This window comes from Tinamus guttatus, unplaced genomic scaffold (assembly GCF_059628265.1).
Source record: "Tinamus guttatus ecotype Peru unplaced genomic scaffold, ASM5962826v1 Tinamus_guttatus_pri_ptg000155l, whole genome shotgun sequence".
Classification (NCBI taxonomy): Eukaryota; Metazoa; Chordata; class Aves; order Tinamiformes; family Tinamidae; genus Tinamus; species Tinamus guttatus.
The window spans coordinates 1,938,396-1,963,762 of NW_028288689.1; the positions used below are offsets into that span (position 1 = coordinate 1,938,396).

General features: G+C 41.0%; 1 protein-coding gene across 1 annotated transcript in view; it reads left to right on the forward strand.

Annotated features, from left to right (window-relative positions):
* Positions 1-564: 564 nt before the first annotated feature.
* Positions 565-25,367, forward strand: part of TTC1 (tetratricopeptide repeat domain 1) — a 29,610-nt gene continuing 4,807 nt past the window's right edge. Inside the window, exons 1-6 of the mRNA XM_010224674.2 lie at positions 565-942; positions 12,082-12,142; positions 14,282-14,394; positions 15,145-15,181; positions 16,958-17,106; positions 22,898-22,952. Coding sequence (XP_010222976.1) covers positions 601-942; positions 12,082-12,142; positions 14,282-14,394; positions 15,145-15,181; positions 16,958-17,106; positions 22,898-22,952 — 757 coding nt within the window. The 5' untranslated portion in view covers positions 565-600. The remainder of the gene's footprint in view (positions 943-12,081; positions 12,143-14,281; positions 14,395-15,144; positions 15,182-16,957; positions 17,107-22,897; positions 22,953-25,367) is intronic.

Sequence of the window (25,367 nt, forward strand, 5' to 3'; positions counted from 1 at the left end):
CGCGCGCTGCCCAACGGTCCTAACGGCCGCGCGCCCGGGCCGTGACGTCGCTGGCTACGTCACGCCCCGCTGCAGACTACAGGCCCCGGCCGCCCGCGCGGCAGGAAGCGGCCGCGGGGTGAGAGGGCGGCGCGGCGCGGCGGAAGGAAGGGACGCGCGGAAGGAAGGAGCAGGTCTCTGCGGCGGCGCGGGCGCTGCGTGGGGGCTCGGCCCGGCGGTCTGGCCCGTGGCCGGGGCCTCGTCTGCCCCGCGGCGGCGGTTGGGGCGGCCGCAGGGCTTTTCTGCTGGGCCGGGCGGCGCGGGGGCCCTGCGGGGAGCGGGGGGCGGCCTGGGGCAGGAGGCGGCAGGGCCTGTGCCGGGTACAGGCCGTTGCGTGCGGTCCCTCCAGGTGATTCGTGGAGGAGCCGGGGCCCCTCTCGGCCCTGGAGTGGGTTAGAGTGGCCTGTCCTGGTCCCCTTGGCCTCTGAGGGGGTCACAGTTTGCTGAGCGTGAAACTTGAAGTTTCTCAGTATTTGTTAGTTGACAGGGTGCCTGTATTAGCCTCACTGAGGGTTGTTTCTCTCTCCTTCCTAAAACCTTCCCCCTTCCAAGGAGTCCAACATGGAAGAATCTAACGACTCAAGGCCGCTTGAAAAGTCACTCCATAACTTAACGCTTTCTGATCAGAAGTCTTCAGAGAGCAGCAGTTCTTTGGCTGCTGATCCCAAAGAGACGCAGAATCCTAAAAACACGGAGAGTGGGTGCATGTCGTCTTCAGCCACGGAGCCCCCAGCAGCAGATGAGAGCTTCCATGACTGTTATGACTCCTTTGAGGCAAAAGAACCCAAAGCGGATGATGAAGGGGATTCACAGAGTGATGAGAATAGCTCAAGGAAGCAGACAGAGCTAGATGAAGAGTACTTACTAGAACTAGAAAAAGATATGCCAGAGGAAGAAAAACAGGTAATACAAAGCACTGAAGTTGACTATAAAAAGACACATTTTCAATGTCACCCTTTTGGATGGTCTGTGACCCTTCTGGCATAAAAGTTAGCATGTAACTAGGCCTTTAAAACTTCTTCATATGCCCAATTTTACTGTTCTTAATTTTTTGGTTTTTGTAACAAGTATTTTAGTTAGCCTTTCTGTTCATAAGATTCCTTTGGGGATTTTTTTTTTTTATGTGCTGCTGGGCTCACCAGTGTATAGTTACTGTGACCAAAAGAGATTATGAAACAAAAATCGGCTTTTTTATTGTTTAGCTTGTGTGTGTTCATTGTTTTCCCCTGATTTGCTGCAAAGTGCTTTACAGAAACTCAGAGGAGGTTTCAGGCAGTTAGTTTTGACATTTGAAAGGCTTGTTTATGTAACAGTTTCAACTTTAACCCAAATTAGCTCATTTTAGGTTAATAAGGATTTAAAACGTAAATGTTTAGTGGGGGTGTTTTGTTTGTTTGTTTTTTGCTTGCTTTGAGTGCCATTGTGTTGCAGAAAACATGGGATAACAAACTGAATATTGTGATGGGGAGGAATGGTGCAGCTCAGAGAGGAAGTCCAGTAGCCTCCTTGATCCCTTCTCCTTTCCCATAAGCCTTGGAGTGAATCAGGGAATTCCTTGGCCCTGAATCAGTACTGCTAAGTGACAGTAGTTTGTTTTTAGAATTCCAAGATAGAAGGGCTTTTTTTTTTTTTTTTTTTTTTTTCCTCCTGGTAAATACAAGGTGACCATGTCTAACTTTGAGAAAACTTACAAGTCAGTTTCAGCTGTATGTTTCCCTTTTCTATTTTTTTCTGCAACTTGTGTTCACAAATGTAGGGGAAGTAAGAACAATAAACTAAAATGCACTTCCTGATACACCATTGTTGTTAAAATATTTTTTTCCCTAACTTCTGACCGCGGTATTTCTGGTAAGTTAGGAGGAACAGAATTACATAGTGTGGTCTCTCAAACAGATTGTGCTTCAAAGAACTGATTCAGCCTCTTAGAATTTCTTTGGATTATCTAAACAAGCAGCTAATTGTAGTTAAAATATTGATGAAAGTGCTGCAAGAGCTGTTCTTCAGAGGTTGGTGAAAGGAGGAATTCTGGCCTTTTGTAACTTGTGTAACAGAAGATGTCAGCATATTTTATTATACTGTAAAAGTGTGAATTAGATCTTATTTTAATAAAAGAAAGAGTCGTTATTGGAAGCCTGGCTGCATAATTTGGATCATAGGTAGCACCTTGTGTCATTGATTGTGATCAGTAAAGGAGAGAATTGCACAAGGAATAGCAACTGACTAATAGGCAGGGAAGCCTTACCTCACAGGGAAAGGCAATGTGTTGTATAGTTGTTTTCTGGAAACTCCTACGTTTTGAGGAACAGTAGAAGAAATAACTACTGCAGTGGATAGTGAACAAAATTGAAGATTTTGGTTTAAAATTAAGAAGGATCATATGAAATCAATTTTTAAAAGTACATAAGATGCTATGAGTATTCCTAGTGATTCTTTAGTTAAGTTTCAGTAGATCTATAGGAGTTTATTAGTTTATTTGCAAAGGATCACTTCTTATTCATCCAAGTTGGAAAAGCTGTACATTTTTTTTTTTTTTTTCATAGCTATTGGCTAGTCCAGTCTGTAGTGGAAGTAAATAAATACTGGCTATCCATTGCACCAGAAAGCTGGAAGGAGGGAAAGGCTTGGCAGTAACTTTGTTATGCCTTGATTTTATTGTCAGCTGCCATAAATTGAGCATGATGAGCCAGAAATATGCAGAGCATAGATCCAAGAGGCAACTGAAATCTAAACTGTAGATAGATTTTTTTTTTTTTTTTTTTTGCACTGATTTATAATTAAGTAGTTGCTCAAGTAGTTCCCTTGATAGTAGGGTCTTCTTATGATCAAAGTACATCAGTGAAGGTAAAGGTAATTTTTTACCTGTATTATGGATAGTCACACTAACACAGAAATTTATTGAGATTGAAAAGCAGTATGGCATTTGGAGGGGGAGGGGAAGATATTAAATCCTTGCAATAAGACTGAGACTAAATGTAACACTTGTTTGCTGCTTGACCTTATGGAAATCACCTCATCCATATCTCACTTTTTCCATCTGTATAAATGGGCATAATGATACTTGCCATTTGTAGTGCGTTGGTATCTAATAATGAATAACCGGGAAAAAAAAAATCTCAAGAGGTTATCTGGTGCATCCTTTGCCTCAAGGCAGAATCAGCCGTACTGATGTCACTTCTGACACATGTCCCTTGTTATTAAGGACCTCCAGTGACTGACTGCCTACACAAGTTATTCAAGTATTTTGCCATCCTTGCACTTATAAAGCTTATACTTGGCCTATTCATTAATCATGCAGGAAGGGGGAACCTTCTACATAAGTAGAATCAGAGTAACTTAGGCTGGAAGGGTCATCTAGACCAGTACTCTGCTCAGGGGTAGATCAGCTGGATCAGGTTTTTCGGAGCTGTGTTTGAGCGTTGAGCATGCGCTGTTCTGATGTTTAACTACCCTGATAGCAAAAGCCTTTTTCCCTGTACGTAATCTGAATTTCCTTTATTGCAACTTATGATGGTTGGTCCTTATCCTTGTTCTGCATGCCTATAGGAAGTCTAACTCAGTCGTTTTCTAACTGTAGTACTTTCCCTGAGCTCTGACAAACTCAGTTCTCCTAGGCCTGTGTTAGTGTCATCATAACTGTTATTATCTTGGCAATATTTTTTACTGTGAAATTTGTGGGTCATAGTGTATATATACAGTCTTAAAAAACAGCTAGTTTCCCTCTTAACAAAATATTGTTGGTATTTGTCATATGCAGAGCTCAAGAAGTCTACAGATGAAAGATGAATGAGAAGCTTACAGCAGTTATTATAACTGCTGCAATAACCCATATGCATATTCTTGTTTGCATCACCTTACATGCTCTTTTTAGAACCAGGGTGATTGGTTATTCCTGCATTTGAACTCTAGCTTACCTTTAAATTGATGTCTACAAATTTTGCTTCATTTTTAAAAATGAAATTTTCTATATTTTCTGCAGGTTCTAAGGAAATGTACTGCAGTTCTGTTCCAAGTACAGTTTCTGTACATCTATTTATCCAGAGTTCTTCAAACACTTTTAACCTCCTTCTTGTTACTCAAAAGGTTATTTCTGAGATGAAGGGTAGCATGATTTTTTTCCTCAGCTGGAGCTAATAAGACTGAGTACACAGAGCTTGCTTATTTGGCTGTGTGGGCTGTGATGAGATGCTCAGCAGCGGTGCTGAGGTGGTGGCTCAGGTGGTGCTTGTTCTGTCCTCAGCCCCTGCAGCCTCCTCTGTTGTGCTAGCCCCTGTGTGTGCCAGTGTGCAGGGAACCAGCCATGGGCACTGATTCAGACAAAAAATAATGCTGTATTTTCAGATCAAGGACATTGCTGCCTAAAGTACATATCAAAGGGCCGCCTCATGATGGCATTTATTTGCAGTGTAGATGGATTTTCTTCAATTAGATTACTTGCCCAAGTAAGAAAAACCTTATATGAACTGTGGTTTCAGCAACAAACCTAAGCTATGTACTTGGCTCACCCAGCTCAGTAATAGCCTGGCTCTGTCTAAAAGATGGAGCCACACCTCTGCTGTATTTTTTTTAAAACTAAGACCACAGTTGCATTTTAACTGTTGCATTTAGATTAGTGTTCTTGAGTTTTCAGATAGTGAAGCTGTAGAAAAGAAAGATTTCCCAATTTATTCTGAAGGTGCAAGGGCAGATTTTAGTGCTCACTCTGTGTTTATGTGTATCCACGCACAGGCTTTCACAGCAGCAGCTCACTGCAGAAATTCTCACCCACGCAGAAGCTGCTAGAGATGAAAGGGAAGGAGCAATTGGTTGTATATTTTCTTTCAATTATAATTTCATAGCCATATACAGTAGCGATGAAGAATTGCTTCCGGGGAAATGATACCATAAGAAATGAAGTCTCCTTGTACAAAGAAGTAAAATGAAACCTTGAAGAGTTTATTAGGATATAGACCTGCAATAAATATTCTGAAGAAACAGATGCAGCAAAACAAGAGGCATGTTACTTGCCCAGACTTACAATTCTGAGCTTTTTAACAACTGTGCAGCTTCAAAGAAAACTCGTTTTCATAAGTTTTTTTTTTTTTTTTTTTTTTTTAAACATGCTGATTGCTGCTTCAGCAGCAGAGGCACTGAGCAGTAAATTGCTTCTGATGCATTGCAAACAGATTTTCTGGTTAGCAGCCATTGACAGTGATGGCTTTGACGTTGCTCTAGTCTGCAGAATTAATCAGAAGACACCCAACAGCTGTTACATGGGTAATTGTTTCAGTCTGACCCAGCCCTCTTCTGGAGGGACAGCCATTAATTATGAGTTTATCTCGCAACAAGATTCTGAATCCCTCATGCTATTCCATCATGACAGATGTTGTCTTGTTCTTTGGACCTTGCAGGGCAAAGAGTTAAGCTCCAGAAGAGCCTAAGAAATCTTTTGTGTTTGATATAGTACCTTCCTTTCTAGCTGATAAAACACCCTGGAGTAAATAGCTAATACTCCTCAAAAGCAGCTCCCTTTCATGGTCTGTTGCATGTGCTTTGGAGCTGCAGCTGGCTGAAGTTCTGCTCAACTTCTATCCTAACTCTGGGAAATGTGTCTGTGAGAGAAGGAACAGGGGTCTAGTAAAGGAGACTCTTTGTTAGTGTCTCCTTAGTACTGTTAAAAAAATAAGTGAAACTGCTTACTGAGCACTAGCAAACCTTTCTTAATTACACCTGTGATATTGTGCCCAAGATATTTTTTCTGAACTAAAGAGAGTAAATTTTCCTGGTTTTTTCAGAGGTTCTAGAATGTGTTGGAGAACAACCTTACCCTCCTCAAGAAACTTCTTTTAAAGTGTTCCCCTCTTCAAGCTTTACAAATCCACCCACCATACTTCGGGCTGATCACATTGTTCTTCCATAAATTGCATTTTCTGTTTAGAAATTGCATTTTCAAGGTTTGAAGCGAGCAGATTTGACTCTGCGTTTTTCTGAAATGGCTTCTCGGGTGTAGTAATTCATAGAATCACAGAATGCTTAAGGTTGGAAGGGACCTCTAGAGGTCATCTAGTCCAACCCCCTGCACACTCAGGGTCACCTAGAGCACGTGGCACAGGACTGCGTCCAAGCGGGTTTGAAGATCTCCAGAGAAGGAGACTCCACAACCTCTCTGGGCAGCCTGTTCCAGTGCTCTGTCACCCTCACTGTCAAGAAATTTTTCCTTAAGTTCCTGTGGAACTTTTGGTGCTTCAGTTTCCGGCCGTTTCCTCTAGTTCTGTCGCTGGCCACCAGTGAAAAGAGGCCAGCACCATCCTCCTCACTAAATTTCAGTGTTGTCCTTATTTCAGCATTTGGTGTTTTCCTAGTTCCAGGCATCTGTCCAGAATATAGTGTAGTGACCTTTACTCCATCCAAGTTCAGCTGGTTTCTCTGCTCTCTGTAGAGTTTGCAAAATAAAAGCTAAGGTACAAAATGGAAGACAGAATATAAAGAAACTAGTTGTGATTTGGAGCAGATTTTGGGTATTGGTCGCTATGAGATGATTGCAGCTGCATTGAGAAAGAATGAAGTGAGAGGACGAAAAAACACGAGGCAAGATGCAAGCAACTGTATAGCAGTACAGCAGTAAAGCTGACAAGCATTGACAAATGCAAATAAGGAATATATCTTTTGTTAACCTTTCTCATAAGCATTCAAAATTCATTATATAGTGATGAAACCTGCAAGACTACTGAGTTTTGAATGTAGTCTTGTGAAATACAATAAAGGTGATTTCATTATTAAAATGGTCTTTATTAACCTGAATCTTGTATACAATATAGCAGTAACATTAAATAATTTGTTTTGGTCAAATCATAGTAGGAAAAGATGGAGTTTTTAGCTGAAACTGTCTCGTCTTACATCTCGGAAAAATGAAACAAAAGATGGCTGGTTTATTTGCTGATTTAAAACTTAGAGAAATACATCTGAGGAGTATATCTTAATCTGCCAGAGTAATTAATTCCATATGATGGTGGGAAGAACCAGGATAAAAGCTGATGTTATAGTCTCTCCCTGTGATTTATAATTCGTTGAGTTTATTTATAAACTGAAAAGAAATACTTATTTTGTTGAATGACACTTTTCCAGGAAGTCATAAACTATTCATTTTTCTTTCAGTGCTGCTATTTGATTTTAGGCCTATATTGAATTTTATATTTCTTTGGAAGAGACTGCTGCTGTCAAATTGATATCTTTGTTTTACAAATCTCAGAGCTTATCTCTGACTAGAGGTTTTGACTCCTGTGGTGATAGATTAAGTGGTCAGCCCCGCTTCCCTGCCTGAGGCCATCGCTCGTTGAGCAGGAATGGGCAAATGACATATATTGTCAGTCAGGAACGGTCAAGTCTTCAGTCTGGCATGTTAACTTAAACTGACTTTCTGGAGTGCATATGACCTGTTAGCTCTGAAAGTACTGCTTAAAAATTCAGGAAAAGGTAGTGTTTGGCAAGGGATAGGTTAATGCATCTTTACTGGGAGCCAGAAGTCTCCAGAGTGTTGCACTGCTCATTACTCAACATCGTGAGTGTAGAGGCTGGGTTTGGCACAGTTCTGAAGCGACAACTCGAGCCAGTTTTACAAGGATGTTTGAGCGTCTGCAACCTTAAATTGAAGTTCAGATCGTTGGATGCCTGATACAGCAATAGCTTCACAAAACTGCAGGGGGAAGCAGACAACTGCTAATTGATGTCTTACGAACAGAATTGGTATTTGAAGCTGGAAAATATACTCCTTTCCTGCTTAAATTCCTTGCTTCTGTGTACATTTAGAACCTCTGAAGGTTTGAGTGACTGCTCTGTGATCTTACAAAAGGGTATATAAAATGCAGCTATGCATTGCTGTACTGTGCAGATAGCCTTGGAAAGAAGAGAACATGTTTTCTTCTCTTGACAAAGCTGGAGCCAAGAAGAGTTCTCCAGCAAAGTTAAATGAGTTGATCAAATAAAATGTATAGGAACAGCCAGAAGAAGCTTTGGGAGCACTGCAAGCTATGACAGTGTTTGTCCTCCAGCTCCTGCCATCTATGTTTAAGGATTTCACATAGGTACTTTTATTATATTGCAAAAAAGGCCGTTAAAACATATAGATTGCTTTCTTCTCTAGTAGTTGAGCTAACCAAATTTTAATGCTTTTATTTTTAACCTTGAGCTTTTTGGCAGAGAAGCAGAGGTCAACGACTGCATTTCATGGTCTTTTTGAGTTGTTTTACTTTACTGACAGAAGGCTAAGCTGTCTTTTTTCATCACCTCACATCACTCCTTAATCTTCAGCACCTCTTTCATGCCAGACAGGTTTATGTTAAGATCCTAATTTCTTTAGAATATGGTGATTGTATCTCAATATCCAAATCTGTAAACCTTTCTAATCAGATGTTTTCTTTAAGAATCATAATGCCAGTTAAATATAATTAAAAGCAAATGCCTATCACTTGGAATTTGCCATTTTCATATTAAGAAGCTTTCCAAAAAAAAAGAAAAAAACTTTAGATTTTGCTTATTTTGGACAGCAGAAAACATTATACAGTGTGAGCTGGGCAGATGATGACCCAGTGCTCATATATGAACGGCCTGAGGGAACATAGTGGGTCAAGATATTTTTTCCTTAGGCAAAGCATTCTAGGAGTTCAGTCTGACCTACTTCCCTGGCTGCAGAATGAGTAGCATGCCCTGCAGCTACTTAGATCTTTTTCTGAAGAACGAGCGGGTGGAAGCACTGAAATGACATTGTGCAAAATTTGTCCCAAGGACAAGTCACTTGTGATTTTCTCACTCTTGGTTGATACAATCACAGTAAACTGATGACCAGTCAATTTGCAGTTGGCCATCTAAGCTGGAAGTGCAGCATACTGGGTAAGGACATTATGTCTTCTAACGGAGCTTTATTCTGTTTAACCCTTAATTGGAATAGAAAACTGAATCTAACTGTGACACTGTGTGGTTGCAGCATGTGCTCCAGCAATCCTTTCAGAATAAATGTAAATTAGTCCAAAATAGTTGACTTACCTTGTATTGTCTTTTTTTTTAAATTGGGATTTCTGTATTAGAGAAATGCACATATATGCAAGAATAAATTATGCATGTATATCACATATACCTGACGGGCTTTAGAGGCCAGCACAATCAGGACATGAATTTCTGGCTTTGCTGATCTGTGGGACAGCCGGGGCATTTGCCTTCGGGGGTAGCTGCTGCTCTGCATTGCTAATGCATGATCCTTCAGATGCACAACCAGAGCGATGCGTGTGGGGCGTCGTGAGGTTCATCTGTTTGGAAAGTGCTGCCAGGACTGCACCAGTCCCGATGTTAAGGGACAGCCCAACCCCCATAATACATGGGTGTCTTGACCATGTTGGTCAAGCTAGTGCAGAGCCCAAACAGCATTGCCTGCATAACTGTTTTCCAAAGAGTTGAGCAAGCTGCAAAGTCACATAAGGTCCTCTTAACAGCACTGGCTTCTGAAACGTGCTGAGGCAGCGCCTTTTCTGGTCAAATAGTCAGAAATGACAGTGGGACTGTTCTGACATCCACGTGTCTTCAACAAGGATGTGAGTAACAGTGCTCCCCTCTCCCAGGCTGTGAAGCTGAGCTCCAGGCAAGAGGGCACATGGCACATGGCAACCTGGAGGGGAGCAGAGCTCCGTGAAACACCGGCCTCCCCCTGCAGCAGCCCCTGAACTCCCAATTGCTCAGAACTTCCCTCTCCCTGCGGGGTCACGATAACTGCGGCCCAATGGCAGTTGCCTCTCTAGCCACTGCTTTGGGTATCTGAGAAGGACACTTGATGTTATTTTATTCTTTTATGCCATTTTTTTAAATGTAAAACTTATTCTCCTTAAGCATTCTCACTTCAAAAGTGTTTTCATATTAGTAATGAATGCTCAAATGGGGCAAGCATATAATGTCTTGGGATATTATTAATAGAGTGAAACCAAATGATCATCCAGGTGAAGCTTTTTGTCCAGTGTTCCTTGGTTTTTATGGTTTCTTTGTCAGGAACACTGCTACTGTGCCATAGTTCTCACTTCATAGAGAAACAATCGTTTCTTTTTTTATTGTATGTATTTTGTACACAACTGTACCTTATGCAACAGTGAATCGGTTAATGGCACTTAAAGGCGGATTCTAAATAGGTCATGAGCAATGAAGTCAGAGGTAGTGTTACAGGCCCTGCTATGTTGTGAGGGTTGTCTGTGTGGATCTTTCATGTTTTCCTGGAGAATCATCATCTCTCAAACCTGTTCTGTGCTGGAATCTGACTTTGTTTACTAGTATGAGACTGACTTCTGTTGTGCTTTCATTCTCTTTGCATTAAAGATATTTTGATTTTTTTTTCTTTTTTCCCCGTGGAGTATTTAAGGCAGTGACCCAGTTCAAAGTTTGGTTGTAGCTTTCAAATGTAGTCACATACTGAGTGTGTATTGTACTGAGCTGCTAAGTGACCCATATATGCAAAAAAAAAAAATGTGTTTTTAATATAGTTTGTCTCTTAAGTGTTCAAACTGTTTTGTGTGCTCGTAGTTAGACAGCACTACCAGGCTGATGGACACTGGAGCAAGTTGTTGAAGAATTTGTGATATTTTTTCAGGCCACCCTGAAGCCATTTGCTAAATGCTGGTGCGTGTGTTGTCCAGAATATATTTGTTGTTTTTTAAAAAGCACATTGCGAAAGGGTCACGTGGGATTTTCCTGAGTGGTTTTGTGTGTGACAACTGAATACCATTCCCTTACCTTAGTTTTCAGTAAACTGTGGTTTCTTATTTCTAAGATGGTGCTTGGAATTACTTTCCAAAACCAGTAAGAGCAAGTGGAGAGAACGTCTGATTTTTGTATTGTTTGTCAGCTACTTGGCATAGCTGCAAGATGGTGCAGTGCTCTACAAAGAGAACTATATTTAGCTGTTTCCAAGGAGATGTTCTGTGCGATATTGATAATTGCATTAATCCCTGATTTACACAATCTGCAGGAAATGAAACTGCTCCTTTTCATACTGTAGGCTTTTTAATTGCTCAGTGGTGTGCATCTTGGACACCTTGATTTTAAGTTCTTTGTGCATGCATGTGTTGGGGACAGAATGAGTGGTCAAGTGGTCATTTTCTGCAATAGAAATGATTCAGGGGCACAACTGTTGCTTCTTGCTGATGCTGTCTTACCTGTAGGGCTTTGGTTTTGTTTGAGGTATATCTGCATGCAAAAGACTTACTTTGTAGATTAAGGGATGGCTTGATGACATCCTGTATTTTCAGTGTCAAAGGCTGAGATCATTCATGTCAACTTAGCTTGTGCTAAGAGTAGTGTGCTGTTCACGCTCGAAAAGACACCCTTGCTCGGTGTGTGCAATTTTCACTAATAGAACAATCTTCCTGCCCCTGGGTTTGATGCTTTAGTTGCCAAAGAGCAATACTAAGTGTTACAGCAAGGAGGAAAATGAGGCTGCTAACGAGGAGAAATACAGGTTTGGGCTTTCAACTTCCAGTCGTTCAAGACTGGACAACCGTGTGTGTGTTGGGGGCAGGGGAGGTCCTCTATGTACCAGTCACTCTTTACGTTAGAAATCTTTCCAGTGATATTACCTGTGGATGCAGTAAGCACATCATTCTTCCCTCTGTCTCTGAATAGTTCTTCTATAAACTTCCGAGGTGGACTTCTGACACAACATTGATGTAAACATCTAAAATACCTTCTATGTAGTTGATATGCGCTGGTTGATATAAATGTAGTTAGGAAGGAAATAAATTGCACCTGCAAATTTAAAAGGTAGCAAAGTTAAAGCCATGTAATTCACTATGAATATTCTTTGAGCCTACTTTTTCCATGAAGTGGAGCTTCAATGTTTTGCTAGTATCATCTAGTGCTTCATAAATCTGCAAGGAATATCATGTCAGAGTGACCGCAAGCAAGTGATGGTGGTACTAGTTAATTTTTTCTGGTTATAGTTTATTCTGATTTCCATCCATAGTTTATTCAGAACTGCAACTGACCTACTTGTTCATTTCAGTTAAATACTTTGAGACATTGTCTTTCCTCTTGCAGACGAGAAGACAGGAAAGCACAACCCTGAAGGAGAAAGGAAATGAGCAATTCAAGAAAGGAGGTGGGTTGATAATCTTCTAATTTCACATAGCCGAGCAAGGTAAACTTTGAGTTAACACTTAGTCCTCCATAGGAAGATCTTTCTTTTATCATCTCTATTTCCATCCAGCTCTTGGGAACAAAAGGAGCTAGCAGCCTGCCTAAAGAGTTAAGTTTAGATCAACAAAGAGTTCGGCTGCAAAAGCAGGATTCTCATGAAAGCCAAATGTTTAAATCCAAAAACATGATATAGAATTGACGGCCCACTGAGTGCTAGGATTTCTTTTACTAAACAGGCATTTCCTAGGCTCTGAGTTCTTCAATGCACATGCTTAGAAACTTGGATTCATGCCCTCCCCTCCACCCCCAGGCAGTAAGCCTAAAAACAGCCAACTTTCACTTCCCAGAAGTACACCTTGATCTGGAGACTGGCCTTCCTGTTGGAAAGAACTATTTTAACTTTTTTTTTTCCTCCTCCTTTGGCCCTGACAAGGAAGGGTACTTGTTTTGTGAACTTTAAGTTATTTTACAATCATTGCATTTTGTGTGGTGTCAATTTTATGTTAAAAGTCTGATGTCTCTTCAGAGCTTGCTACCATTGCCTTAAATAATACTGTGTTCAGGTCGCTGAAAAATGTGGTATTTAAATCTGCCAAATACTGTATAGTACATTTAGGTACTTGTTCAAAAGTCACTAAATGTTTCTATCCTTGTAGCAGATACCAAAACATCATTTGTATAGCCCTACAAGGGCAGGCACTGTTACAGGAAGTATATTAACGACTCCATGGAAGTAAAAATCTGTGAATAATTAAATCGTAACTTGCTTTCTAAACTAACTTCTAATGTTATATTAGAAGCATCTTAATTCTGTCATAGCCTCAAATGCCTGTTGTGCTGCCTATTTTTTATTCTGACACAAAATTAATAACACGTGTTCCTTCCTTTCCTTACATACTTTGTTTTAGTTATTAGTACAGATGTATGACCTTATTTCTCTCTGCACTTCCCACATAACTCCTGCCTTTGCTGTGTTATATGCAGTAATGAAGTAAATGAAGTCAGCTGTCAAATCTGGCAGAAAAGCTGCAACACACAAAAGGAATATTTTCTCCATCATCACCCGGTTAAGTTGGTTCATTCAGTGAATGAAGCTCAGCATGATTTAGATGAGAGGGGCAGTTCTTCCTTCTGGTGGTGGAGTTCTGCCTCCTCCCTTTAGCCTGCTCTATCAGTTGTACAACAGAATATGGTCCACCCAGGTTTGGGGTGTTTTTAAGCAGCTTATCAATTCAGGCAAGCGTCAGAGGAGGCAGAAAGGACCTGCTGGGAGCTTATGAGGGCAGCAAACCTGCAGTGGTGGCCTAGGCACTTTGTGGAATCTCATCCACAGCCTCTGCCTGCCCAGTGCTTTGGAGATCTCTTCAGTGTGCCTGACTGCTGGTGCCTGCTGAAGTGCACCTAATCAGAACAAAACAGACTCTTTGAAGCACCTGATGGTCATTAGCTGATGCGTGCAGGAAGAATTACTGTGTTTTGAGGAGAATGCACTTGTCAGCTGGCAGAGCTTGCTCAGAGTCTGTGTAGGGCCTTTCATTCTTTGGCTCTACCTTCATTAGAAAACAAGTAACTTGATAATCCCTTGTGGTTTATCAGCAGGCCTTGTTTTAGGCCAGGCCTGATAATGGTCAATCACTTCAAAGCCTCTGTCTCACTAAGGTCATCAGTCATTAAGTCATTGAAGATACTGTGACAAATAAAATATCTCCCTAGCAGCTGTGGGCAGGTATAATAATAGTGCAGTAGCATGTTACTGTACATGATTTCTTTCAGACCTAAATATGATTCTTCTGAAAAAAAAAAAAATCCTCAGATGAATAAAATGGATAGAATTATATGCAAAGCGTGCTGCCCTTGGTACACTAAACTCAGGATTGTATTTCTGCTATTACAAGGGTGTTGATTTTAAAACAATTAACTCTTACTGGTATATGTACTGATCAGCAGTGCACTTCTGAGAACAGCTAGTGAGTCTTACCTGGTTTAATACTGCATCCTATATGGGGAAATGTTTCCAAAGAAGTCTCAGCCATGTGATTCATTGATTCTACTGCCAGTTGAAATGAATGGTCTGCTTTATTTTTTCTTATTGCATCCACAGACTATGGAGAGGCAGAAGACTCTTACACGAGGGCTCTGCAGATTTGTCCAGCCTGCTTCCAAAAAGATAGGGCTGTTTTGTTTTCAAACAGAGCTGCAGCAAAAATGAAACAGGTGAATGTTCTTTTATTTTATTAGACACCATAGATTGATTATATGACAAATGCAATCATAAAATCAAATCTAGTGAAGTGTAAATGATGGCAAATGAATTAAGCTATTTGTAGGTTTTGCTGTTTGCTTGATCTCTCATGTTCCCAGCAGAAATGCTAGTACACTTAGTTTTACCAAGGAGAAATATGAAACTGAAACTTTCAGTTGTAGCAGCTGTTCAGAATTCCTCTGTTGCAATATGTATCTTGGCTCTTCTGCCTTTTTTTTCCCCATTTTAAACAGATTGCCTGAGTTTCATCTTCATTGTCTGGGTGCTCAAAAATTTAATCCCTGCCACTTCAGGAAGTCTCTTGCATTGGCCCTCGCAGAGAAAGCAGTATCGGTGCTAAAGGCAGTATCTGCTTTCAAAATGTCTTATCTCATACAGACAAGAATTCACCCAGGAGTCTTGGGAATCAGCCATTCCAACCCCTTAATTCCCTGAGGAAGGCAGGAAGGCTGTAGCTGCGCTAGGCCCAGCCCTGCAGTGAGGCTGAGGCTCTGGAGGGCGGCTGGGCGCCTGGCGGGTGCCAGCCTGCGCGGGGAGCAGGGACGCGCTGCCCACGAGCCCTGCGTCACCGGCAGGGCCATGAAAAGCCCTCGTTAGGTGAACACCCGCGTTTCCCGGAATGTCTGATGAACCTTTTTGTTTGCAGCAGCAAATAATTTGTTTCTCAAGAAATACAACTTAAAGCTTATTTTGTGTTCTAGGACAAGACGGAAGCTGCCCTAAGTGACTGCAGCAAAGGTAGGACTTTTCTACTGTGTCCTACTTCTGTGCCAGATCTTTCACGCATAAATAAAATTAAGTGCCTTTTTGCAGTTTGTAGAGAAGTTGTAGTGAGAGACCTGTGCCCAGGATTTACTCTTTTGGAAAAATGTCTATCAAGCTTTTACTGTCTGAAATAAATTATTTTCTGTTTTCTTGTACCAAGAAAACTCCTGTGGTTTTTTGTTTGTTTGTTGGTTTTTGCCTTTTTTTTTTTTTTTAAACGAGAGAGTCTTTTTTTCTTTTAATGGAGCATTTTTCCTTACACCTGTTATTTTAAACTCTCTTCTACCTGCCATTTCCCCCTGCCTAGTCTTGGGTTTAATTCCAGTTTCCAAAGAATTGTGTGACTTCACGGAATTAAAGGCATTATCAAGTCCCTTTTATGCAAGGCTTTGGCTTTGGCACAAGGACTTACACCTTCCAGTTCTTGTCCTGCTTTGTTTCATCTTTGCAATGCCTGGTGAAATCATTTCAGCCGTGCAGTGCTTTATTGCTTCCACCCACTCGCTCATCCTTGGAATATTTGTTAAACTCCCCATGGCAGCTGGGAAAAAGTCTAATTTACCAATCAGAAAACGAATCCAATGGCAGAGTGCCAGTCCTGCTTGTACAGTAAATATGAGTTTGTATATGCTAAAAGTATTCTCGAATGTAGCAAATTTTAACTGACCTCTGTCATTTGGGTTATGCCCTGCTTTGGTGGTGGTGCATTTTGGGAAAAAAAAAAATATCTGTTAATTTTATAGTAGCTGAAAGGAAATCAGTCCGCTTTCCAGCGCTGAGCCTTAAGCCAGCCATCACTTGACACTCCCCAGGGACTTGGCTTACAAGCTGCAATGCAACACTTAAGAGCACAGCAGAGCAATTCACACTAACCTGCAATTTGCTGACTGTAGCATTGTCTTTGTCCTTCCCGAAGAAATAAGCTAGAATGTTAGCTGGAGAATCTGGGATTTAATTGTCCTGAGAACAATTTTAATGGCTTAGCTGTTATAAAATGGGCAGACTTTCATACTGTCTCTTTCTATGATGAAAACCGAATGAAGAAATTCTTGAGAAATTACCGTTAGCAAGTTCCTGTTAAATTTAGCATTCGGTCTTGCACCAGTAAACATGGTCTTGCCTGCCAAGGGAATAAGGAGAGGATAAGCTTAAATTCAATCAGTGTGAGACTCTGCGAGCTCATAGAGCTAATGCAACCATTTATGGATTCCCAACCTGATTTTGACTGTTTGATATTACAGTAAATTCAGAAGAACAGCAGTAGATTTCCTGGAGTTTGCCTCAGTTTGCTCTGAGATGACCAGAGAAGTGCTTATTTTCCCTGCTACATCTTCCTTTAGATTTATATATAAATCTCTATAGTTAATAATATATCCCTACTATAAATACAAAAAGTAGCAAAATATATCTTGTCCTGCAAATTTCTGAAGCCTTGCTTCTACATCTGCATATATTTTATTGCAAAATTAAACACTTTTGCGCATTGTAAATCATCTTATATGTAGATTATAGATATTAAATTAGATTGTAGGTATTAACTCAAACTGGATCATTTGCATTAGACTTAAATATGCAGGGACAAGATATGCCTTTGAGTTATACCTTAGTTTTTAAACTGCTGTTTTGCTTCATTCCAAGCTATGTTACAGAGATGATAATTCCTAACATCAAGAATTTAATATGCACTGTTGTGTAGTGGGATGTAGAAATGTTTCAAATAAAATATTGTGCTTTGCTTTTGTTTTATAGCAGTGGACCTAGACCCTAACTATATTAGAGCTTTGCTTCGGAGAGCAGAACTATATGAAAAAACAGAAAAACTAGATGAAGCCCTGGAAGATTACAAAACAATCTTAGAAAAAGATCCATCAGTTCATCAGGCCAGAGAAGCTTGCATGGTAAGGCATTTCCACACACTTTGGGCTAACTGTAAGACAAGGCCCTTTTCTTTCCTTATCTGAGGGTTGGGTGCCATTTATCCTGTTTATGCTGCTTCACAGGGAGTGGGGATAACTTTAGCCAAAGTCAAAAAGTGTACGGGTTTTCTCTCCTGGTTTTATATAAGGAAGATTATATGAACTGTTGCAACTTCCACGATCATTTTGAGGTCTGTAACACTTAGTTCTTTTTTTAACCTTCCTAAAGCGTGTGTGAAAGTAAAAAGGCTATTCTGAGCTGTTAACATAAAAATACAACTTCAGTTGTTAAAAAGCCCTTCCCAACCATCCAGCTGCAGTTCTAATTTGATTCTCCCTGAGAATATATGGAACCTTTTCAATACAGTAATCTCTTTAAATAATTGAATTCCTTTCAAACATGGTCTGTTAAACAACATGCTGATAAACCTCTAATAAATCTTAGACTTTGATTCTCCTGGTATTTGCATCAGTGCCTGTGCTAGAAATGTAATGTAGGCCAGAAACTGAAATATTGGCTGTTTTCAGCCCTTGCCTGATTTTAAACCACGGCTGCATTTTAGCATCCATCACTTCAAGGAGGATCTGCAATTTGGAGATCAGAATATGGGTACTTAATAATACAGTTTTTGCTAGCTATGTAATTGGTTAGTCTGTCCCTCAGTATCCTCACTGGCAAACGTGGAATCCAATGGCTTTATGGCATAATTTTAAAATAATTACTTTTCTATTGAGTTAATTATACAACACTGAGGATGGCAGAGACAGGTTTCTGTCAAAGCTGGGAGCTAGAGCTACATTTGAATTATCTGAAAGTCTGCTTCAAAAGCCTGATTTTTTTGTTTGTTTTCTCCATTTGACTGTTTTCTCTTGACATTTTGCTATGCCTTCAGTGTGCATTGGCAGCTTTGAGCTGCCTTAATACCACTCACTTATATCTTTAAGAACTTAGTCTCTCACGTGAATAAAATGGCACCTTGTGGTACAAACAGCACCACAGTGTGACCTGATTCAGCTTTCTTCACTACCAAACAAAATGAGTTTTGCAGCTTAATACTGTGTTCCAAAGTCCACTTTCGATCAACATTACAAATGCTTCAGGATTAAAGGTGTCTTGAGGTACCTTTTTCCTATCTCCACAAGTGTAAGAAAATGCTTTCAGAGTGTCCTTGAGTTTTTGGACAGGGTGACTTGGATGAACAAAGATAAAGAAGTCCTGAAACCCCAGTCTAGCATGTAAATCCCTACTCAATGGGGATTTAAAGTCACTCCCAGTGCCTGTTGATTTGAGGTTTTAAGGAACTCTTTGTGTAAAATACTAGCAGGAAATGAGTTTTTTTTTTTTCTAGAGGCATTTAGGAGGTTAATACTTAATGTGAAAAGTACTGGTGTTTCTGACAAGTTCAGTGGATATTTTTGCAGGGCAAGGGGTGGTGGGTAGCGAGTACTTCTGTACTTTTGTACAGAAAGCTCCTCTTAAAGGCTGCTTGCCATTTTTATTTTTGGAAACAGGTTATAAGGGCATGTTGAAGGATAAATAGGGTAAAGGTAGGGCTTGGTTTTGAAGAAACCTATGTTAATGAACGGTAGCTGTTATGAAGAATACAACGGTGGTCACTTGCAGAGGTGGGAGCCTCAGGTTTTGGTGGGTGAAAGGCTTAACAAGAGCCTGGAAAGAGCTGCTCATCTTCTGCAGGGGAAAATGGAAGTAAAGACAGTTCCTTTCTTGTTTAAGGTAAATGGATATAATTTTAAAACAATGCTTAGCTTAGCACCTGGGTCCATATGGTGTTTGGTGGTGGATTCCCCCCCCCCCCCCCCCCAAAGGGCCCAATTAGTTGAGATTTACCTTCCCATCAGTGAAGCTGCAACAGATTCTGCACCATGGAATAAAGGAAGAAAAAACAAACAAACAAACCGACCCATGTTTCACCCCCAGAATCTTTTCTAAAAGCACTTTGTATGCGTTCATGCCAAGATCTGTTTGCAAGCCTTGGCTTTAGTTGTTTTAGTTCTCCACTGTAGGAAGTAAGCCATTAGTTTGGACTCCCATCCCAATAAGAGTGCTGTAGGTGTCAGCTCAGAAGCTGGTTATAGCAAGTTAGACAAGGAGCCTTTCCTGCAATTTCGTTTGGGCCGGGAGCAGTTACAGTGATGCAGAGCAGTGTCCTGCGTGAGCGTGTGGCTCCCATTAGCACTGCTCGTGCTACAGGAGAGGCTTCCCAAAGCAGCTGCGCGATGAGCCCGCCGCCGCCAGCACTTGTGTCCTTGTGCTGCCCCTTGGCCAGCCTTGCGGCCTGGTCCTCTGTGTCACTCGGGCAGACTCACTCTGCCTAAAGGAAGAGCAGCCAGCAACCAAAAAGCCCCAAAGGGAATCGCTTCCCGTGGCTTTGGCTTCCTGGCATCAAGGCAAGGCCAGCGCAAGGGCCAGGAGGACGTGCGGTCAAGGCAGTGCAGGGCCTGGGGCAGCAGCCCGTGAGAAGGTCAGTTTGCTGCACTGTGAATCAGCCCCTGCTGCTCGTTTCGTGCGTGTGGACGTGGGCAGGGAGGCACTGAGCACCCAGCTCTTGGCGATGGCCTAGGAGATGACAGGCTTGTCAAACGTCGTTACCACACGGGTGGTGAGTGCGATGGGTCTGTCTTAGCCTGGGAAAGAGCCTGTGTGTTGGCCTCGTTCAGTCCTCCAGCTGAGCCTCTCGCTTAACTGATGCAGCGATTCAACCTGGGAGCCAGCTGACGTGTAAAGGAAGTCCTGGGGTTTCGTGTTTCCGGCTTCCAGAGTATTCTGTAGTCTCTTAACGTTACCTTAGGCTTCTTTCTGGTTCTAGCATAATCCTGTCAGTGACTTGGTAAAATAATACTAGTATAAAAGGGATGCGTGTTCTTAGCACGTTTTAGCAGCTCTTCATACAAAAAAAGCCATAAAGACCAGATAGGTTGTCATGAACCACCAACCATCAACTCCACGGATCAAGAGCAGTGTCTGTAGCTGGGGTGAAATGTAAGGGGTTTGAAGTATGTTTGGCTGGAAATCTCTATAGCTATAGATAACGGGTCCTTCGTACCTCTTGCAACACCATGATGTTCCTTTGGTGCATCTGCCTCATGTCTTTAAGAATTTCACAAATAAGCCCTGCTCAGGAACCAGGGGAGATTTGTGCTAGAAGAGAATGTTCTTCCTGGCCACCTTTCAAGAATGTTTCACAATGATCAGTAATTTGTTCCTTTTTTTTCTTTTTTTTTTTGTAGCTGGGTAGTACAGAGGTTGACTGTTACATCTACCTTCTGCTCCTTGGCCTCATTTTATTAGGCAGAGATGTTAGGCTGACATGTGGTGCAGAACACATTGTACCAAACGCCCTCAATTTACACCTCAAAGGGATTCAGGGCATTCTGCTCCGAGTTGCTCCTGTTCTGTGTCAAGTTGCAGGGGAGAGGCAGTCTTTTGGAACTGGAGTTTAAAACTCTTCCTGAAGATTTGGTACTAAAATGCTGACAGACAGCTAGTTCTACGTGCTTCTAAACATAATGATATTTCACAGTAGAAAACAAGCTACTGTAATGTTAATTCCATGTATATAATTAATATAACTGTAATACACAGGGAACTGAGGCTCTGCTCTACTTTAATCTGAAGTCCAGTCTCCGCATAAATAGTGCAGCACTTTGACCCCCACCCCTGATAATTATGCATCAAAGCTACTTGCAAATGATAACCCTCATCTGTTAGAACCAATCTTTCTTCTTCCTACATATAGAAAATATTTGGCATGCTGTTTTACTGCATATAGTAATTGTGTTAAACAACTTTTAATGGAAGTCTTCACCACATGGTATTTCTTGCTTTGGTTCTGGTGTGCCTGCTCCATAATTTCAGTGCTGCTGGCATTTCAGGAGTTCAGCACTAGTGTTTGGCTCTGGAGCCCTGTGAGACACACTTTAATTACTTTTGACATATTCAATGTCAGATTAAACTGTTTGAAATTAGTGTTTTGTTGCCAAATAATCCCTATTGATGCTTTCCCGGAAAGTGTTTAATTATGTGGTATCAAACTTGAGGTTTTGTTTTTAGCACGGGTGTAGCAGTGTTGTGTTGAGGGGCTGGCAAGCCAGGCACACAGTGTTGATTGCCCAGAGAAGCTGCACGTTGAAAGCAGTCTCATAAACACGCCACAAGCAGCTGTGCTTGTGGACTCCCTTCTTTAGACATCTAACCTTGCAAGTATTTTGGCGGGGGTGAGAAACAGTGAGTCCTCGGAATATTAACAGCCAGGTGGATGAACCCTGGAGCGCGCGTTTCAGACCTTGCGTTTTCATTCCCTGCTAGAGAAGCCGCTGGCCATGCCAGAGCGCTCCGAGCGCGGCCGGCCCGGGCCCCGGCTCACCCAGCCTCACCAGCCCCGCTGGGCCGGCTCAAGGCAGCCGGGCCCTGGCTGGGCTAATCACATCTGCTCGCTGGTGGCCACACCGGCCCGCGCGCGTTTCAGCTTAGCCAGCCGTGTGTCTCTGCATTATATTCCTCAGGATTCATTTGTCTGGCTTTCTGGGGTATACAATTTCTCTGCAGAAAATGGGCTGTATTTGCCTGTCTTCACCAGTGTGTACTGCTTGGTAAGAAAGAATAATCAGGCTGCCTTGTCAAGGGGCTTTTTCTCGAGGTGAACATCTTATTTCACTCCAGCAATATGATCAGAATGACAAACCCATGCATGATGACTGGAGCTATAAATTACAGGAAGGAACAAGATCAGGAAATTGAGTTCTTTAACTGTGTTCAGAAGGCAATTATCACAAAGGAAGTGTGTGCAGAGTGAATCCCACACCTGTTACTGCAGTCAGCAGCTGTAATTAATTTACTGATAGCACCATTAGAGCAGATCTGTCTCATTTGCTCTGACCTCCACAAGAAGAGAGCGTAGTTATGACTATAATTGCATCCTCAAATGGCAGGATTATATGGTGATAAGCACAGTATAAAAGCTTGGAATAGTTGCTTCTGAAAGGCCTATGAAAAAGGACTGATATCCATAGCAAAACATGCTATGTTTTGCTTCAGTACTGTATTTAAATTATATACAATAAACTGCCACATAATTTAAATGATGCAATGGTAATTCTAGTTATAGTGAATGTCAAATTCTAATTAAAAGTGGTCATAGCATTCATTTAGCCAAACACTGTGACTGTGTGAAGATGTCACAGTTGTTTTAGGTTTCAATGCGAATCTGTAATTATTAGGAGTGCACAGACCATGCAGGTACTTAATGCTCCTTAGAAGCATTTTCAGGCTTTTTGTTTGAGATGATACAACAGATCTTAACACTGGTACCAGTTCTGAAGTTCTGAAAAAGACAAAATGCATGTTCCTGAACTGTTACTCAGAGCTCAAGCACTGTTGGACTTCCCTTTCCAATCCGGTCTCTCTTAGCAAATTAAACACATGCAGCATAGGAGATATTTTTACCACCATGTCTCTTAAATTCCATAAAATTGTCAATTAAAATACCAGGAAAATGGATCAGATTTGCTTTTCAGCAGTGAAAATGTACGCCTGTATGAAACTGCCACTTACAAATTATAGTTTACTATTTAGGCGAACTGATGTAATCGGGTGAATATAGGTTTCCCAAATGGAAGGGTGGTTTGACATAAGGGCTGCTTTTAAGCCATGAACAGTGCATCCCGAATATGGATATGCAAGTCACCCCCAGTAACCCACAGCAATGCTGAAATGCATCCATTTGATTCTAGTTTTTCCTCTTGCTTCCTACAGCGATTACCTCAACAAATTGAAGAGCGGAACGAAAAATTAAAGAAGGAAATGATGGGTGAGTAGCTTGTCTATGTAAATTGCTTCCATAATCTTAACAGTCAGCTAAAAAAAAAAAAAATGTCCGATTACACAAATCTCTTGCTGAAAACTTAGAGGTAAGTCTCAAAGGTAAGTCTCAAAGGAAATGCTTGTTCTGTATTAAACAAACACAGCTTTTTAGTTCTGTATTGTTTAATTTTACTAGTAGTAAGCTGTAATCAGATAATGCTCTCTTACTGAGAAAACTACAGTTAAATTTAAAGAAAAGTATTCAGGCTTCCTAAAAATGATTTAATTGATGTATTAAAAACAGAAAGAATGATTTGAAACTGCATTTCTTTCCTGTCCTGCAAGTAAACCTTTAAAAGACATACTCCCCTAAAAAAGGGCAAAGATAGGGTTTTCACCAGATCTTGAACTGAAATGTCATTCATATTTGATCTTTTGTCTGAAGAAATAAATTTGGTTCTTAATGTAGCATTTTCCACATATAGACTTCCTGGCCTTCATAACTATTCATTTTTTGTATTATCTCAATTCTGCGTGTCTGGAGGCTGAGGCAAACCTACCTCGCGTTGCCAACAGGCCTTAGGCATTGCTGGGAATAGAATCCAGTCTCCTAACTACATTGTTCATTTTCATAGTTCATAGTTTTTGACTTTTATAATTCTGTACTAAAGAATACTGCTGACTGAAACTGTTTATGGGAAAGAGAATTTAATTAATACAACTAATTTAAATATATGCACCCCCATATCATTGTGTTGTATGGTATTGCTTTGATAATATTTGAAATTAAATGTTATATTTCAAAAGGATAACTAAAGGTGGTTACCCAAGCAAGATTGCTTATCATATATAATATTAATAAGAATAAAGCACTTAATTGCACAAGTCCAAGCTTCATTGTTAAATTAAGTATTCATAGTAGTTTAGGGGAGAAGCTAGCACCTCCAGAAAGAAACACCCCACCTGCCGAAAACTTCTGCCAACATTGCCTATATCCTCCTAGTTAAAAGCATTTGTGTCTTTTTTCCTAAGGTTCAGACACCTTAGGAAATAGTGCTATTTACAATCACTTTTTATTTATTTTCCTTTGTCATGTTTAGAAAATTATACAAAAGAGCAAGGACAAATAACTGATTACCTAAAAAAGAAACTGACTGCCCCTGTGCGGTTTCGGCAGTTACCTGTTTGCTAATGCTGGGTGTGACAAGTAATGGCTGAAATACTGTTTTTAGATGTGTAGACTCCAGGGTTTGGGATGGGAAAGGGAAGAGGGTTTCTGTGGAGAATCAGATTAAATAAGTTCAGTGTCTTCCATACCGGGCTCTGGAGAAGGAAATCGTTTCTCCCAGCTCCCTTCTCAGTGACGTTAAGGTGTTCAAGGAGATGCACAGATGTAGACAGCCCGGCAGGACAAGCCGTGTACGCGTGAGGTAGTGCTGCACCCAACCCTGTGTGTGTCCTGGGCTCTTGCGTGTGACAGGATTCACAAATCGCCACATCTGTTGTCCAAATTACATGATGTCATTTGGCCAGGTAATGTTTTGTTTGTAATTGTTCTTGCAGTCACTAGTAGCACAGACATGGAGGACTTTTTTATGTAATACATTCTCTTAACAGAACATTTGAAATTAAATTTGGGATATGGTGGTAACCAGACTCATTTTTTAAGTGTGATTAAATTCCCCATATCCTGTCTGCAAGAGAGGAAGTAGTGACATCATGGGACTAATGAGGCCTGCGAGGGAAACACTTCCCCAGATTCTCAAAATGCTGCTGTTCTACACGAGGTCAGAGAGAGACCCCCACACCGCGGGCTAGGTGGGAGATCAGGGAGCTGGGGAGGGAGACACCTGAAATAGCTTCGTGGTTGGGACATTCATCTGGTCGTACTTGTTCTAAGCTGCTCCAACTCTTCCTTTTCAAGGGCTTGGATAATGGCATTTAGCCACAGACAATTGTCAGACACAGTAATTTTTTTTTTTTTTTAATGCTTCTTCCATCTCCAGGTTTCCTGTTTTCCTGCACTACAGCTTGTTACCACATAGTTTGTAGGAAGCTAAGTGATTGAGTGTAAATAAATCAGAGTACACATTCTCAGCTGGATTTTGCTTTTAGGCACCCTAACTATGAATTCTTGCATGCAAATGGTAGCACACAGGATTAATGAGGTTGATGACTTTTTGTTTTTTAAGTATGTTTTATTGCCATACCAAGTTCATTTCTGCTGTGTTTTCTCCAGAGGTTTAATGTTTCCAAAGCTGGTGTTGGCATTTAAATTATTTTCATATTTTCCAATCACTCTTTGCAGGTGACTGCTGCCACTCATAATGAAGTTTGCTCAGTAGCAGCAAACCCCAATTTACTGGAGTTTCATAGTGTAGTGAAAGCTTAATTTAAAGCACTTTTTCTTAGTAGTTTTAAA